General features: G+C 38.4%; 1 protein-coding gene across 1 annotated transcript; it reads left to right on the forward strand.

The window, feature by feature from the left end:
• Positions 1-6,714: 6,714 nt before the first annotated feature.
• LOC118813178 (pepsin-3-like) lies at positions 6,715-12,809 on the forward strand. The gene is made up of 9 exons (XM_036578372.1): positions 6,715-6,837; positions 7,253-7,394; positions 7,948-8,065; positions 8,231-8,349; positions 10,705-10,904; positions 11,186-11,299; positions 12,142-12,286; positions 12,443-12,541; positions 12,660-12,809. The coding sequence occupies exons 1-9, from the start codon at positions 6,785-6,787 to the stop codon at positions 12,792-12,794; spliced, it is 1,125 nt and encodes a 374-aa protein (XP_036434265.1). The 5' UTR covers positions 6,715-6,784; the 3' UTR covers positions 12,795-12,809.
• Positions 12,810-19,268: the final 6,459 nt, after the last annotated feature.

Below are 19,268 nucleotides of genomic sequence, written 5' to 3' on the forward strand. Positions count from 1 at the left end.
GAGGAGAGTTTATGGGAGGTAAATGGATGAACAGGTATCAAGTTGTTATCAGGTTAAGGTAGAAAAGGTATAAAACAACAGTTTACGAACAACATTTCTCAGTGCACAGTTGCAAGGAATTTAAAGATTTAACCATCCACAGTTCCTAACATAATTAACAGATTTAGCGGATTTAGATAAATCTGTGCCTGTGAGATGACATTGCATTGAAAACAATATGCTTCTGTAATGAACATAACCACATGCGGTCGCAACACAGTTTTGTCTCTGCATTTACAAAAAGTCTCCCATTGAAAACATATGGCGCATTATAATGCGCAGTATCCAAAAACAGAGACTCTGGACTATCGAGCAGCTGAAGTGATATATTAATCAAGAATGGGGGAAAAAAAACACTTTCATAATTAAAACAATTGATGTCCTCAGCTACCAAACGATTACTGAACGTGCTTAAAAGGAAAGTTAATGTAACACAGTGGTAAACATGCCTCTGTCCCAACATTTTTGGAAGATGAAATTTACAATAAGCCTACGTATAAAAAACTGAGTAAATTAAATATCATGTCTTTGTACTGTTTTCAGCTTAATATAGGTCAAAAAGGAATTGCAAATTATTGTTGTGTTTTTATCAACTGTATTTGTCCTACTGTTCCATTGTTTTTAGATTTGGGTTTGTAAATTTTGTTACTCAACACACGTACTTCTCATAAGCATCCTCTGCTCTTCACTCTTAACCTCTTTTTTAAGTGTGTACTTTTTCATAAACAGTCAGCTTCTTGTCACACGATCACTGTTGGCTGGATATGTTCAAGTGGTGGACCACTCTCAACCTAGCATGATGATGAACCTAGAATGATACACTTGTACCACATCAGTGTCACTGCTGTGCTTAGAATGGACCACCACCCAACTACTATCTGGATCACTAACCAGTGATGAATGGGGAAGAGAGGAAGCTGATAAAGTGGCAACAGATGGGTCTGTAAATGTACACCTACAGAGAACATCTATATGGTATGTCTACCTGATAAAATGGCCAGGTGTAGGTATAATGTAGATGGATCTAATAAACTGACAACTCGATGTAGAGTCACTGTGGTGTAATGCAGTGATTTTTGTTGTGGAAAATTGTTTGCATCTAATTAAAAATGATGGAATTCCAACACAAAGAGTGGCAGAAAAACACAATTTTTAATTCAAGATTAAGGCTCAACAAACACAAGCATTAACCTGAGTTTTCTTGAGAATCAACTGAAGTGCATACAATATTCAGTCCTCTCTTATACAGTTCTGGTACGAGGAGTGGTCATCACCTGACCCCCTACTCGCTCCTCCCAAATGCCTTATATCACCTGATTTGCCCATTATTTATCAGTCACATGCTATTCTGACTTCATTGAATACTGTTATGTTTGAATAAACATGCAGAATCAACATACAAATACACTGTTTCTTTAAGTCGTCCTTGACCTTTTGGAAAAAATACTTTGTCATTCTTTCTGGCTGATTTACAATTACTCCACACACATTCTTCCATTATTTACAAAAGGTGAGTGATATAAAAAAAAAAAGTAACAGGCCGAGGCCACAGACCATATCAGCCATACACTTTAAAAAATGGCTCATCAGTTCTAGCTCAGAAACGATCCCTTCACTCTTACCAGGACTGTGCATTGTGGATGGCCTGCCCCTAAACCATTACATTTTCGTCGAAAGTCAAAATTACAGTGTGTTAAAGGCTCACATAAAGTCAACATTTTGCCTAACCAATAGAAATATTCTATCATTATTCAAAATATTCAAAAACTGAACCTGAAAATATGAAAAATGTAGTGTAATTTCCATGAGTGAAGTGTGCAATAATTAGGACAAGCATTGTAATGTTCACTGTAAAAAACTCTTTAGGCAGTTCAACCTAAAAAATACTCTATGTGGTAACCAGTAGTTTAACATAAGCTTTGATAGATATAATACTTTGACAGACACAAAGCAAAGCAAAATAGATCTCCTGTAAACCAACCTCAGTATGATTTTTTACAGTATATAGGCTACAACTTTACATGTGACTCCCACAGGATCTTCCCATCTATCCGTACTGTATTGTCCTTGGTAGAAGTGAGCAGTAGTTTACATGCAAGCATTTTTCACTTTTCAGATTAATATCCTCAAAGGTTTATCAGCATAAAAGGACAAAGGGAGAGCGATGTACAGTACCTCTTGCTGAAATTATCTACAAAACAAAGTTTGAAAAGTATCTGTATGTTAAGTGGTGCAAACTGTACTAAATGTAAAATATTAATAGAAAAAGAAGAATAGAAGGAGTAACAAATAATAGGAATGACTACTTTGTATAAGTCTGTGCAAAACTCATAATACTTACACCTGATCACTTTTTATATATTTGCAAAGGAAACTATAGACAACCATTGTCCAGACCTCAGGAATAATGTTGAGGAACACTGCATCTCACTGTCCACTTCTCATGAATTAAGGTGAGAAGCACTGCATCCCACTGTCCACTCCTCAGGAATTAAGGTGAGAAGCACTGCATCCCACTGTCCACTCCTCAGGAATTAAGGTGAGAAGCACTGCATCTCACTGTCTACTCCTCACAAATTATGGAGAGGAGCACTGCAGCCTTGTGTCCACCTCTCAGGCATGAACCTGAAAGAAAAAAAAAAAGACATTGGTGTAAAGACGGCAATGTACATCAACATGTTAACTAACATGGATACCTGCCTGACACACTGCGAGGTTTTCTTTAATTGGTATGAAGATTTATTCATGATGGGTACAGTCTTTTACACCTGGCATTAAAATCCATCTTTAATCGCATCTGGTCTGTGACAAATGATGAATTTTTAAATCATGCATTGAGTCCTGCCAGTTTTAAAATGAGCAAATCTGAAAGTACCAAAATGATCAGTCATGCAACCGGAAGGTCACTGGTTCGATCCTCTGAGCTGACAGTCTGTGACTTGAGCAAGGCACCTAACCCCCCAACTGCTCCCCGGGCACTGCGGATAGGGCTGCCCACCGCCTCCCCCTAGTCTGTGTCTTCACTAGTGTGTACGTGGTGTTTCACTGCATAGATGGATTAGATTGCGGAAGTGAAATTTCCCCATTGTGGGATTAATAAAGGTCACTTAATCTTAATCTAATCATATGCTGTCTGGCTCAAAGTAATGTACAAGAAGTAGATTTCCATGACGCACCTTTTCCATTTATTTTTGTTAGTACACACACATCCTCTTCTGAATATTACATGTATACACACACACATGTGAGACAAAGGAGGTAAAATAGTAGTTTTTTAAAAGTGTCAGAAATCCAAATGGAAGAATCAACTGTTTCATTTTAGTTTTTCAAAAATACAAACAGCTCACATTCTTGCAAAAGCTCACAGTCTAACAGGAACCTCTACTCACAGTTACCCTTTAGGCTGAAGTACTGATTAAAGGATTCACTGTAATATACAGTAAAGACATGTTACATGCCTGTGTTACAAGCTCCAAAACCCAGTGTTTAAGCTAGATGTATAGTATTAAACTCAGTGTGAGAAAGTGAATTTACACTGCTGTTAGCCTGGTGCTAACATGACACTGTAAGCCCCATAAAGACTGAATCCCATATCTGGATAAAAGTAGCTTATTGTAGCAGTGGTAATAAGATACATACAAAGACACTGATACTTACAAAGGTTCTGCTTTAAAGTCTGATATGTAATGACATATGACAAAAAAATTAAAGTCCATGAACTCAACATAAGCTAGCAGTTCTTGGGGGGAGGTGGTGGGTTGGGTACATTGGGTTCATCCCCCCAAATCTAAAAGAAGGAGGGTGATGTCCTCCCAATCCTAGTCCAAAGCTTGAGAAAAGCTGCTTTAGTGCAACTGCATACAACAGCCTGAAAACAGCTGCTTTAGTGAAACCACATGTAACAGTAAGGATTTTAAGCTGTGGTGATGCTACAGCAACCAGAAAAGAGTGCAATTTTTCACATGCGAGTGTTTCATTTACTTATTTGTTCCCTGTCATGCAGGGTTTCCAGATTTGCAGGTTTCCTGACAGATCCAGCTGGTTTGAAAGTGCAAAACAGGTGTGTTTTATATAGTTGTAGTGTGCATTTATCTTTGGACTACTTTCTAAATGTACTGCAGCCGTGGAAAGAGGTTTGAAAGTGAAAACAAATTGTCGCATGAATGCATGTCAATCCTAGTGTTGAAAATCTGGCAACCCGAGGACGCACGTAACAGAAGAGAAGTGACAGAGGAGCATGGCTTGTTTGGTGGTGATGCTGACCATTCTTATCATGAAGAATGACAAACATGTCAGGGACATATTTTTATTAGCTGGTTAAAACAGCACAGCTAGCTAGCTTCAAGCCCAAAAATAATGCAATTTATGCTTGAAAGCCAGAAAAAACCCTTTTTTTAAATTTATGAAATATTGTTGATGGTGTTCGTGTGTTTCCATATCATCAGATGTGGAAAAATTACTGGTGATTAGAAAGTCAGGTGCTGCCTGACCTTGCACGAATCTTTCCTTCAGGAGGAACAGCCAACAAACACTGGTACGCGCAGAAATGTTTCCAGTTGATAAAGATCACAAAAGAACAATGTTTTCATTAGACATTAATCACGTTTCACTAAAGGAGCAAAATCTTTATAGATTATTTATATGATACAAAAGGACAAGAAAGGGACAAGTCTTTAGCATACCTTAAATGTGTGATATGTCCAACACAGAAGTTTACATTCATTTTAATATCTCTTGATCAAATTATATGTTATATTTATTAAGAATATATTAGCTAAAATTTAAACTAATGCAGTCGTGTTCAGAATTGGGATGTAACAGATTACAAGTATTCAGAATACCAAAATGTGTATCATTCAGATACAAAAGTATCTGTACACTTACACAATGAAGAAAAAAAACATTCTTTAAAAGAAACACCATCAATGCTTGTTTTAAAATCAGCACACAATGGGTGGTAAACGAACTCTAAAGAGAAACAAACAGCTTCTTTACCAACACTGTACTTCCTGCTAAAGCCTGAGTAGTCTGATAAATCAGTGTGATGACGGCGTCTACAACACATCATATCGCTGCTGTTGGAAGAAAACCTCGTATCTCCATTTTTGGCATTTCTGACTATTAACACACTCATCTTTAGCATTTCTGAGGGCAGAGAATGGTGTTTAATAGCTACAGCTTCTCAAAGTATTCTAAAGCCCATGTAGTGATATCTACAGAAGTGTTCTGGATTTTATTGCAGTGCCATGGAAGGGATTAAGGGTCATCCGCATTCAGCTGTGGTTTCTGGTCTTGAATTTTATGCACAGAAATTTCTGCAGATTCAATGAATCTTTGGAAAACATTAGGTACCATAGGTGGTGAAATACAAGGTGACTCAAAAAGATTCATCCAATTTCAAAATGATTTATTTTACTCGTAAAGCAATACAGAACTATGCAATAAATTGTAAATGGTTTAAGTGAGCATAAAGTTTATTATGTGATTTTACAAGAGCTCAATATGAGCCTCCTCCAGCTGTACGGACAACATCAATGCCATAGACAAATTCATCCCAAACTGGATTGAGCATGTCGGGTGTCACTGAACTCATGGCTCTTTCAACACGATTTTGGAGATCATCCAGTGTTGTGGAACCAACAACGAATGCTCTGAGCTGATGGAGGTTCACTGCCAACGAAAATCATGTTGCACAGTTATGACGGATTCACTCTTATTGAAATGGAGAACGCCAAAGCTTCCTGCTCAGGGGTTGCCATCTCCTCGCAGACTGAAGGGAGCCATCTTCTGGTGACAGTCAGAAACTCTATGATCCTCTCTTTCAATTGGTATGTGATTGGTTCCTAGGCACCTCACGGTTGTAAAACATACGGTGCTTTGAAAAGGGATGAATCTTTTTGATTTACCCTGTACCTAAAAATCTTGCAAATCCTTGCTCATGAGGTCTTTCCTGTATGCTGCTTTTGTCCCTCAGAATCGTTCATGAATGAGTACATATTTCCAAAAAAAGGGAAAATGATGAGGGAAAATATTAAATATCTTGTGTTTGTAGTGTTTTTGTTTAAATAAAGGTGAAGTTGAATTTCTAAATCACAGGTTTTCTGTTTTTATTTGCATTTCACATACTATCCTAACTGATTTTTGCAGTGAATATTTATATGTTTTCTAGATGCTCCCCTTTTGTCTCCTTCACAAACATCCACATCCTAAAATGTATAATTTAGTAACTTCATCGAAAAACAATGGAAACTGATTGAGTCATTAATAAGTTAACTGAAGAATGGAAATCTGGATCTGCCAGCAGGTGTATGAATTTTAAGAGTATCTGATACTCTTTCATGAGTCAATAAAAGTAATGTAAATTCTAAACAGTGCATAGAATATTTAAGTATTTCGTTTGCATTAGTTTCATTCATTTGTTAAGCTCGTCAAAGTTAAATATGATGTAAGCTACAGTTTACCTTGCAATGAACAAGACTATCAACCTTGAGGGAAGGGAAAAAAAAACAAATTTCTCACACACACACAATGTGTATCTGATGTTTGATGTTCAAATTAACAATTTACCGGTGAGAGAATCATGCGAATGCAGTTATGTAAAAGGTCATGTTTTAGATTCACTGGTTTAATCTGTGTTAAAATCTGGCCGATAAGGAAAACTAAAGATAGAAGACGTGAGCTGACCGTATATAAAGGCTGAACTCTGTGGGTGTGTACTCACTCTTTGAGCCCAACAGTAAAGACAATGAAGCTGATCCTGGCCTTGTGTGCCTTAGTGGCACTTTCTGAGTGCCTCAGGTAAGTGCTGTATATATTCATTTTCTTATATTAAGGCAACACTGGGGACACACGGACAGAATGTATCTTGGTGTTACTTATTTTCAAATGCTTCTTAAATTCTTTTCAATTCTCAAATTCTTTTTTCTGGATTCCCATTCAGAGACTTTGGGGTTACAATGTTATTCACGTCCAATGCATCTTATTAGAATATAACAATGTGACCAGAATATGATGTGGACAGGGCAGTGTGGCCGGTGACTGATCTATAAATATGGGCATTAGTACTGCATGAGTCCTGAATTTCTTGTGCTTTTGTTGTCACAGTTCCTTCTCTCTCTGGGGTTCATGATGATATTCAGTCCGTTTTACTCTATACTTGTTTTGTGGTTAAGTTTTAAAACCTGTAGAAGTAACACTGTAACCTGTGCTTCAGGGTTCCTCTGATCAAAGGCAAGACTGTACGTGAGAAGATGAAGGAGAAAGGCCTTTGGGAGAAGTTCAGGAAGCAGTTTCCCTACAACCCCACCGTCAAGTTTGTGCAGGATGGTACTGAGTCCATGACCAATGATGCTGATGTAAGTTACCAGAATGTCAAAGTCAAGTCAAAGTGTTCTACCAGCTTAGTGGCATAGATTGATTTATTTTCACAGTATTGAACTTCGTTTTCTTCACCACAGTCAACATTACTACTTACCTAACTCACTAACTAAGTAAATAGTAGTCTAGCAGGGTAATGTGATGTTTATGTGTTACTGTCGGAAAAAAAATGATTTAGTTTGCATAAAACTGAAATGGCACACAACCGATCATGGCACTGTGCCATGTGAAAGTTGTCATGGTCACTAAAAATGAATGATCAAAGTGATCTTTGGTGGCCTCTATTATTTATTTAAAGAGAAAAAAAGACATGAAGATTCATTGGGGTGGGCCAAACTGGGTAGGAATGGGTCCTCCTGGCCCCCCACAAATCCAGCAATGTGTCTGTCTAAAGTGCAAAGTGTCCAAAGTTGTTCTGTCATGCAACAGTTTGCAATAGAGCCAGATAAATCATTTAATAAACGAAAAAACTAAATAGTAAGACATGAAAAGTGCTGTTCACACCTACAAATACGTTGTTGTTCTTCTCAGCTGTCCTACTATGGTGAGATCTCCATTGGCACCCCTGCTCAGACCTTCACAGTGATTTTCGATACTGGCTCCTCCAACCTGTGGGTGCCCTCTGTTTCCTGCTCAGACGAGGCCTGCCGTAAGTACTGATGTGAACACATAGGTCATAAACATCAGCGGAATGAGCTGAAGTTATTTAATGGTCAAACATAGTGTCCTCCCTCATGGTCAGCTAACTTCTTGAAGGTTTCTTTATAGAGAAGCACAAACTCATTTATCTTTCAACACTATTTCTTTTCTTTAGAGAACCACAAGAAGTTTGACCCTGCGGATTCCAGCACTTTCAAGAATGCCAGTGAGGCTCTCTCCATTGCGTATGGCACCGGCAGCATGACTGGATACCTGGCATACGACACTGTGACGGTACTCACTGCATTTCAAAATCCTAACATTGAAAATTAGATGACTTTCCTTGAGGAAAACTAGTACAGATCAAATCGAGTTTCAGTTTAAGCCTAATCACACACAAAGCTGTAAATGCTTGCTGATGCTGCTACTGATATTGTAGCTTATTATTTCATATTATTAGCTTAAACAAGTTGACATCTTTTTATCCAGCAAAACATCTTTTGAAGCTGCACTATGTACAATTACTTTTATAATAATGTTTTAAAAGTCAGAGTTGAGAGTTGAGTCAGATTTTGCAGTAGCTTGTCAGACCTCTTCACACATCTTTACGTTACACGCACAGATTCACAAAGTAGGTTCAGCTCGATGTTTGGGCCTCAAATGCAAACTCAGCTTTATACTGATGAAAATATAATCATGATAGTAGATAATTCATATACTTCTTTGGAAGACAAAGTTACCAAGTTCTCAGTACTCTTTGAATACTCTTTCAGCATGCTTGCAATCATCAGACCCATCCTCTCGGGGAAGGGGTCTGAAGCAAAATCGACATTACAAATGTCTTCTTCTTCTGCATGTTGCATGCAGTTACACATTTCTACCAATGAGTTCCCTGAATCTCCTGAGCTTATATACAAACATACATACATACATACATACATACATACATCATCTAAACCGCTTATCCTTCTGGGTCGCGGTGGGGTGCTGGAGCCTATCCCAGCTGTCATTGGGCGGAAGGCAGGATACACCCTGGACAGGTCGCCAGTCCATCGCAGGGCCGAGCTTATATAATGCAGCTTTAATTTATTATAAAATGATATTATTTACCAAAACAATATTTTTAACTGGCTTTTGGCTTTAAGTTTTGACTTGGAACCTCAGCCTGCAAAAAACTAGGAGAAAACAATTACACTTCTTTATGCCTCTCAAAGCTAATAGGCCTTTTTCACATTTCCACATATTTTCTGCAGGGAAGAGTTGTTGCAGGGTAACGCTGCTTCCGATAAAGCAATGACTATAGCAAAGAGTTGAGCGTGTACAGCTTATTCAAGTCAAGTCAGGCTTTATTGTCATTTCAGGTATATAGAAGTACACAGTGAAATGAAACAACATTCCTCTAGGACCATGGTGCAACACAGGTGCAAAACAATTCAGACTGTGGTAGTTGAGGAATCTAATGGCTTGTAGAAAGAAACTGTTGCACAGTCTGGCTGTGAGGGCTCTAATGCTGCGGTACCTTCTTCCAGATGGCAGAACAGAAAACAGTTTGTCTGAGGGGTGTGTGGGGTCAGTCACAATGCTAGTGGCTTTTCAGATGCAGCATGTGGTGTAAATGTCCGTGATGGAGGGGAGAGAGACCCCAATGATCTTTTCAGCTGTCCTCACTATTCGCTGGTATTAGAGTATTAGAGCTTGAAGCAAAAACAGCCTTATCTCAGTTTCAATGGTTCGTCAGCTGATGATGAGCAGAGGAAAATGGGTGTGTGCAATTAATAAAGAAATAAACTTTGTCATATGGAGTAAAAGAACCTCTGTGTCTGCATTTCACCACTGCTGACTAACATTACACCGAATGCAGTTTGTGCTTTAAAGTTGCTGCTACAGCCATGAGCCATTCATTTTCTCCCTCAAAAATGATCAGCAACTGAGAGAGGGAGTGCTCGGCAGAGAGTAGATGTTCGTTCACTGGTGCCAGTGGTTCCATCTTAAATGGTGCCTGAGCCACCAGAATGTAACTGCTGCACCATTTAAGGTGGAATGGTAAAATTCAAACTGACTTCAACCTCGCGACTTTTTAGTGTTTGATAGTTTCTTGTTGCAGATTAAACATATCAGGAAACCAAGTGAGTGCTTACAAATCCAAATAAGAAAAATGTCTATAGTGGCGCTACGCTTTAACTAGTTTATCGTTAGTGAGCTGTTTCAACATCTCCAGCTAATATGGCTTATCTAGTGTTTTGGTTATAGTTATTTTCACCTATCCATCGATTTATCACTCTGTAGAGGTTAGCTGACGTTATTATATCCTAATAGCTGTAAAGGATTTTATCCACGAATCATTTATATCCTTTATTTTATGTGGGCTCCCACATTGTTGCGTGTTTGGTTCTCCAACAGTTCTGAACACATCCTCGAATTATGACAAAGATAAAGTGACACACCTTTCTGTGGTAAGTTGAAGTGATACAAATGCCTGTATTTCTAAAGGTTTAGTAACTGTCTGAAAAGCAATGGCGGAACTAGTTTTACTCAGCGTTTACGCACTTCTGTTTCTTGTGAAAAGGGCCTATTGACTGAAAGTAATGAGTGAAGGGAGAACTGAATAATAATATATCAGTGTGCTAATCCTAAAGTCATGTGTTGTAGGTTGGTGGACTATCAGTGAAGGATCAGATCTTTGGATTGAGCGAGTCTGAGGCTGCTTTCATGGCTAGCATGACTGCAGATGGCATCCTGGGTCTGGCCTACGAATCCATTTCCTCCGATGACGCCACCCCTGTCTTTAACAACATGGTGAGCCAGGGCCTGGTCTCTGAAGACGTCTTCTCAGTCTACCTGAGCAGCGAGTAAGATGACACCTGAAACAGTTTGTCTCCGACTAATTCTTACTTTTAACTTGTTTAGGCAACAAACAGCAGCACACAACCCTGAAGAAGTTTGTAAGCATGCCTTTACAGTCTCAGCAGCAACATGCTTTAGATCAACATCATTGCTAGTTCAGCAATCTCCAGTCTGGCTAAATTCCAACAATATTTGAAGAGAGTTTTAGCTTTAGCTGTTGTTTAGTTTGGGTTTGAAAAACTTAAATGGTGGTTCATCTCAACTTGACATCTTTTGAAATCTGCAGTGAGGAGGAGGGCAGTGTGGTGATCTTTGGTGAGATTGACAGCTCCTACTACACTGGCGACATCTACTGGATTCCTCTGTCTTCTGAGACCTACTACCAGATCACCATGGACAGGTGAGCTATGCACAGTCTGATCATAATGCCATGCATGCTACACTAAAACTCACCATGTCAGTGACTTTTACAAGCATTCTCAAAATGATATGACTGGTGAAAATGTAAGTCCTGACTGAATAACCAAGGAAACATAATCACAACAAAAAATGTCAGAGTTAAAATGTTTAGTAAGACCTACCTACATAAACACTCCATAACACATGAATAATTATTATACATTGTATATACATTATACATGAGTGTTTATGAACATATGAACAGCTTCTGCCATTTATTGCAAGATGACATATGATGTTTTTGATGTAAATGAATTTGTATTGACCTTAAACTAAAGCGATGGACACTTGTTCCATTTATAATACTGTTATAAAGCTTCATTCCCATGTAGTGTAACTCATACAGCAGAGGCATATTTAACACCAGATATCAGTTGCATTTATTTCTATTTGAGTTACTTAAACTCATTTAAAAGCAAGTGTCTTTTGTTATTGTAGACTAGATGACAAAGATTGTCATCTTGCTGTTAATGGCATAAAACATCTCTAAATATGAAAATATTGCTTTATAAATATATAATTTAATGCTTATGCATGTAATATGAAGTCCCTATATAGGTAGCCTTCAAATACTCCAACCACAATAAACTCACCATACATTGAAAATAGTAAGTTAATTTGGACTTTTGCATGGTTTTCTGAAACGTATGTCTGTAAAAGTTAGCACCAAAATGCAGCTTTCAAGCTCCCAGTTCCAGTTCCTCATCTATTTCTTACCTCTTCAGACACTCACCAAAAACTACACTGATGTCATCTACAAATTATCCTTATTGATGTTTGCAGTGTTATCATCAACGGGAAGACGGTTGCTTGCTCTGGTGGGTGCCAGGCTATTATTGATACTGGAACTTCCGTGATTGTGGGGCCAAACAGTGATATCAACAGCATTAACTCTGTGGTGGGCGCCACCACAGACGAATATGGAGATGTAAGTTGATGTACTTAGTGACGATGTCTGACGTTGAAGTTGTCTTGATTCAGGTTAGAAAGTCTAACTTCAGCTCTTCTTCTGATCAGGCACAAAATTTCACTGAAAACTGAAAACTGGCAAATGACATTGTGTGTTCTCGTGTTTGCCTTGCAGGCTATTGTGAGCTGCAGCAGCATCAAGAGCATGCCTTCAGTTACCTTCACCCTTAACGACTACACTTTCACCATCCCTGCTTCATCCTACGTCTCTGAGGTCAGTTCTCTCACACCTGTTAGTGCATATTATGAACTGCATATTATGAACTGCATATTATGAACGTTTACTCAGACCTAAAGCTGTACAAATAACAAGAAAAGCTCTTTTTTTTCAGTCCTCTGATACCTGCATCACCGGTTTTAGTGGCAGCTATGACTCATTGTGGATCCTGGGTGACGTTTTCATCAGGAACTACTACACCATCTTTAACAGAAAGGACAACAGCGTGGGCCTGGCTAAGCTTGCATAAGTGAAGATGGCAAAATCTGTTGGCTTTTTAAACAGAATGCAATGTGTTCACTCAACAGGAGGTACCTATTGTAAACAATAAAATATATACTAGAGCATCAAAACTTTGAAGTCCCTGTGTTTTTTCATTGTGTTTAGAATATAAAAGTTTTCTTTGTCAAGTGGAATACTGCAGTATGAGAGCATGTCATGTGCATTAAGGAAATATCAGAGAATTGGTGTCAACAGCACCCTTTTTGATCGTATTTGGTGCTAGATTACTAAGATAATGGTGTATTGCTACAAGGAAACCCTTTTCTTTCTTATGGATCAGAGATATGTTTTCACTCTCTTTTGAACACCATTTTAATACTGGGTAGGACCCCCCATTGCTGTCAGAACAGCCTGAACTAATTGAGGCATGGATTCAACAAAGCACTGGAAACACTGTCTAGAGGTTAAGGTTCATGTTGACATAATAATTGCTGCAGTTCTGTCAGGTGCACGTTCATGCTGTGAATCTCTTGTTGTACCACATCCCAAATATGACCTACTGGATTCAGATCTGGTGACTGTGGAGGCCCCTGAAGTACACTGAGCTCACTGTCACATACATGAAACATGTCTGAGACGATATGTGCTGTGTCACCATTGACAAAGCATTGACAAAGTTATGTTATGAGGGTCTTTGAATGTGTACTCACACAATTAGCCCAAAAGAAAGACCACGGCAAAGACATTAAAGCTGATCCTGGCATTGTCTGCCTCAGTGACACTTTCAGAGAGTCATGAAGTGCTGAACTTTTTTCATTTATTGAGGCAACATGGAGGACACACTCTTTGATGCATCTCTTTGATAGTTTTTTCAAATGCCTTTTAAACTATTTTCAGGTCTAAAGTCTCTGGATTTTCCCTTCAGAGAGGATTGAAAATGAGATTTTTTTTTTTTTTAACACCCAGAGCATTTAATGAAAGAATAACAATGTTTCAAAAACTGCAGAGGGGTTGAGAGCAAATCATTTGTGTGTGTTTGCGGGGGGCAGCAGGTGCCCCTTTACAATCTTGTGCTTTTACCCTTGTAGTTCCTCCTCTCTCTAAAGTTTATAATGTTATTCAGTCTGTTTGTCTACGCTTGCTTATTTCAGATGCAAAACATGTCACTCAATCATGTTCATGTGTAGAAGATTCTCCACAAGGGGGAGCTACTAGCACTTAGATCTGTGAGAGCCGTGCTTTACAGCCGTGCTTCACTGGCAGTAATTAAGGCATTTACTAATGAATAACTAATCAGAAAGTAATGAGACATTAATCAGGAACAAATGAATGTCATATATTAACAACCACAAGACTAAATTACTAACGCATGTAATGAATGAAGATGAAGGTAATAAAGGCTTTATTCAGTGCCTGTGTTGCATGTGTTAATTAAGCATACAAAAAGAATGTTAGTACACATTGGCGAACTGCTAGAAGCTCTGTTAGTTTCATTCTATTCATGCAATTTATGATTACCTATGTCATACTGCAATGTCATACTGTTACAACAGAAACATAAACTGTTGTATGTTTAATAAACGGTAAACTAGTTTATTTACTGAAAATAGCCATTTGATTTAATTAAACCTGTGAATTATCTTAATATATGCCACAGTTATTCTGAGAAATACCACCTTCAGAAAATGAAAATGTGTTTCCCATTATACATCTATTATTCTTTTTTTTAATTTTTTTAAAAATGCTATATCTAAATGTTTTATTGATGGAAACACAGCATTTTGCAATGTAACACTTCAACTGTTTCCGCAGCTGGAAATTACTGCTATTTTTCTTCGCCAGTAAATGGCAGTAATTGCGTTAAATGCTATATGTCAGGGACAGGGACTCTTATTGTGAAGGGCTATGTGTGCGGTGGCAGTGCTTCACACGGCCTAGTAGTAAACAGACTGAGCCGAGACAGCGAGAAGGCGCTGACTGCGCTTAGCCGAGCGCTACCTAGCGCTGTGTTCTCCCCTTTCTTTTGTACTCCGTTCTGAGTTTTTCAGTAAAGCTGAGTCACAGACTCGATGTTCAGCTTGTGTGAGTTATTTGGAAATACCTCTGCAGTGTGAATATCTTTGTGACTTTAATTAGCTAGTAGTTCTGTCCGTTTTACAGATGTTTGTGGTACTACAGAACCAGTATGTATTGGTTTCTCTTCATTTTCCGTGTTACAGTGACATATTCACGTGCTCTAGTTCTGTGTATTGTGTAGAAGTCATAAGATGATAATAAAATATGCTTTTTTATTCCTGTGAATTTCGTCAATGTCATGTTTTCATATGAGCCATATTGTAGCTAACTTACTTATCCTTCATCACTGTTCTTGAGAGGGCAAAAGAATGACTGTCATTTTGGTAAGTAAAATGATTAACCCTTGCTATTTTATTAGCTCATGAACTCATCACGAAGAATTAGTATATAATCAGTAATAAATTGCGATTCGCTCATCACTTTCAGGGGCACAAACATGAATTCATCATGAAGAATCAGTATTTAATAAACATTATAAAGTGTGACTGTTCATCACTTTACTTTAGGGGACACAAACATTATGAATTCATCATGAAGAATCAGTAATGACTGCTTTCTTTATCGTGAATTGAGAATTGACACTGCATAGGTTATAATTTCTCACTCTGACACAACTCAACCAGCACAACAGGAGCTTATAAATTAGCAGTTGAGTTCAATCAGGTGTACTAGATCTGGAAAAGCACAAAAATGTGCATACAATTAAGGATTCTTATGAGCCCAGGAGAAAGACACTCCAATAATCAACTCATTTCTGAGTTCAGTGGTAACTGTAGGCTAAACCATTCCCTCATGAGGCACTGTGTATCAATACAGGAGTTAAAACATGTCATATTACTAACATGAAAGATGAATTAAAACTATGGCAACTGTCACAAATGAGGACTAGTTGCAAAACAATGTCGGTGTAAGCTTTTAATTTTACTGTGCAGTCACTAGGTGGGTAGAAACAGACGAGGTAACATGAGAAATCAAAAACAATAAACTCAAGACCTGACAGAAACAGGCAAATACAAGGGCTGCTTACGCAACATGATGAAAAAGGTCAAGATGAGAGGATGGAGCTATAAAAAAAAAAAAAAAACAGTTGACTTTGATAGGCATAATATTCCAGAGCACTGTGTCTCAGGGGGATCTTGTGACAGCATTAATTAACACATGAATTCCTAATAAATTCAGGCACTGAATAAAGCCTTTATTACCTTCATCTTCATTCATTAGTAATTTAGTCTTGTGGTTGTTAATATGACATTCATTTGTTCCTGATTAATGACTCATTACTTTGATTAGTTATTCATTAGTAAATGCCTTAATTACTGCCAGTTCATGTACCCTTATTATAAAGTGTCACCGAAATATCCCTACAACTCCATTATCAAGCTGATTCAAGCAAACGCTGAGTCCATGACTAATCTTTGACTTTTCTTTTACTAAACAAATTGTTAACTCACACTATTAGTGCTTATATAACAAACAGAGTGTAGCTTTACCCTGTTCTTTCTGCTAAAATGGCTGCTGTGTAGCTGTAGCACCATTAACTGGACAAATTGCTCTGGAAAATGACAATATTGTCAACAATCATGTGCTTTAACATCAAATATAAAACTAGATTGTACAAATACGTGTACTTAAAACAACTTTTAAACAATACTCCCACCTAAAAAGGAAGATATGTGTGGACCCAGATGAGTAGGGAGGTAAAAATGTGGTATTAGTGTCATTTAGAAATACAAGTAAATGAAAAAAGTAGATTTACAGCTGGAGAATATGTTGTCAAAGACAGAATATGGATTAGATTATTTAAGATACAGATCAGTTAATATACAGATAATTTCTGTTGCACATTCTCTGTATATAAATGAACAACAACAAAAAAAAAGTCATAACACTTTGATGATAGAATATTGTCTTAAAGTCACAAGACACTAAAACTGATATAGTGAAATTAGCTTTGGCCAAAAATGCTAAAAACACAGTCATTGTGAACGATCATTTAATTCACTCGTCCAACATGTAAACAAGAAAAAGACACTATTCATTTATCTCCACAACGAGAACTGTACATCATTTTTCACATAAAACAAATGATTTGAGAATGTCTTTATTTACTTTTACAGTTTTGTAATTCTTCACAGTGCGAACTCAGATTGAGAGGGAGGTTAAAAAGTGGTATTAGGGTCTTTTAGATATACAGTCATGTTCACTAAACAGTGAATATAAGGGATTGTGGCATGCACCCGTCCCCCGCGCCTGGAACAAAGGAAGGTCCTGAACCCTGAGAAAGGAAGAAGCCCCGCAACGACAGTAGGGAGAAAAGAACCGAGTGGGGGGGCGGTGCACGAATCCTGAGCCCCGCCTCCTGTGCATGAGGCCACTTTGATTTGCCTCATGTTCCCGGTGGCTGAGCCGGAGAGCGGTGGTGGTGACGGAGGCAGAACAATGAGCTCTCTGTGCCTTTTAATAAGAGCAGGGACGGAACAGAGAGAGAAGGGATGAGTAGCAGCAGTGACAGATGGAAGAGCTGAAAAGCCAGAGTGAAAAAAGGACTGAAAAGTCTAGTTTGAAGTCACATGAAAAGTGGCCAGCTTAGCTTTGGTTTGGTTTCATTGTTGAGTTTGTGTTCAGAGTAAAAGTAAAGTTAATGACAGGTGTGACCTTGAACCCTGCCTCCAGCGTCCTCCTTGTGCCTGGGGTAGCACATGGCGTGCAACAGGGATCATTAATAATACAGAGAATTTCATTATTGTTCATTATCTTTGTACAAAAAGAAACAGACTAACAAAGTGGTTCAACCACTTTGACAACAATTTCTCAAAGTCACTAGACACTAAAAGTGACTGTGTTATTAGCTTTAGCTAAAAATGCTAATAATGCTTACCAGTCTGTGTGGATGATTAAAGGGTTTGTCTGCACGTTTCACTGTTAAGTGTAACGCTGGAGCTCCATCACTCAGACATATGCAAGAGGAAAAAAGAGAAATGTGGTGAGAGAGCCTGTAACAGTATGGAGTGCATGTTGCTATTTATATAAATTGACAAAAATTAGTTACATTTACATAAAGTACTGGCTGATGCCTCTGACTGTTTTATGATCATTGAGAATGTTTTGGTATAAAATATTTATTTTAAAACACGTTCATGGTAGAGAGGTATACGCAGGGTGTCAAATCAAATTAGTTAATTCTTAAAGAAAACTTGACGTGTAGGATAACTGGTGGTTTTGCGTAGTAAATAAGACAGCTATATTTGTGTTGTGGTGATGGCAACTCCCGGTTCCTATCCCCACCACTGTAAAGGAATCTAAGTCTCAATACATTTCACACCATCTCAACCACTGAATTATGAAAGAACATTGAAAAAAATTGTATATAAATAATTGAGAAGGGCTTGATAGTTCCACTATCGATGCTCATGGAAAATGCATAATAGTACTGCACTATTAGGTATTATACTCAACCCAACTGTCAGGATGCTTTGGCAAAAGGCTGTAGCAAAAATGCTCTTTGGTAAAGCCCCTGGCAGATTGGTAAATGTAACGATTTGTAATCCTTTGTTTTGCCAGAAAAAGGGCATTGTAACATTTGAGGCGAGATGCAAGTGCAAGTTGCTTTTATTAAAAAAAAATAAAAAAAAACAATAGTCCAGAAACAGATTAGCAGAGGGTGGTAGAACAGACAAGGCCATAATGACTAAACCAAAAAAGATCAAAGAAAACAAGCACACACACAATGCAAGACAAGGAGACTGAACAAAACAGAGGTATAAATACACTGAGGAAAAACAAGAAACACCTGGGACTAATGAGGGGGCAGAGCTACCAGTAGGTGGAGCAGATAACAAGAGACAGGACCAGGGAGGAGACACATGGCACAAATAAAGGCCATCCAAAGTGGGAGCCGGGCACACAGGAAACTAGACAGGACAGGGCCCATATACTAAACTGTGCAAGGGACTGGACAAGGGATTGAACTACACAAAAAGGGACAGACCACAACAGTAACAGGTACTGGGACAAGGACAGTAATATGGACAGACAAATCCAGAAATGTATACAAAAACAAACACCAACAGGCACAGGTACTCTAACAGAAAGAGGAATAGAAACAAAACCTTGAGTAAAACACTGGGGAAAACACAGACTAAGTTCTCAAGGCTGGGCAGGAAACAGCAAGGGTGGCTGGGCAGGTGACTGAAAGAGCGGCTGGGGTACAGGAACAGGGGGTGCTTGGGTAGCAGAAACACTGGTAGCTCGCACCAGAACACAACAGGGAGTTGGTACCAGAACCTGACAAGGAACTGGCACAGGAGCTGGACCAGGAAACAACTCAGGGGGAGCAGCAGCTCTGGAAGCCAGCTTCGGAACACAATGGGTAGCAGGAACATGACACACAGGGTAAGCAGATCAGAAGACATGATGGCCATGGGCA

Source organism: Colossoma macropomum, unplaced genomic scaffold (genome assembly GCF_904425465.1).
Source record: "Colossoma macropomum unplaced genomic scaffold, Colossoma_macropomum, whole genome shotgun sequence".
Classification (NCBI taxonomy): domain Eukaryota; kingdom Metazoa; phylum Chordata; class Actinopteri; order Characiformes; family Serrasalmidae; genus Colossoma; species Colossoma macropomum.

Bases quoted from the DNA above. Each gene is read 5' to 3' on its own strand.
- LOC118813178 (XM_036578372.1), top strand. From the start codon at position 6,785: ATGAAGCTGATCCTGGCCTTGTGTGCCTTAGTGGCACTTTCTGAGTGC. The intron at 8,066-8,230 runs GTAAGTACTGAT...TCTTTTCTTTAG, and splicing joins CTGCTCAGACGAGGCCTGCC to AGAACCACAAGAAGTTTGAC. The intron at 10,905-11,185 runs GTAAGATGACAC...TGAAATCTGCAG, and splicing joins TCAGTCTACCTGAGCAGCGA to TGAGGAGGAGGGCAGTGTGG.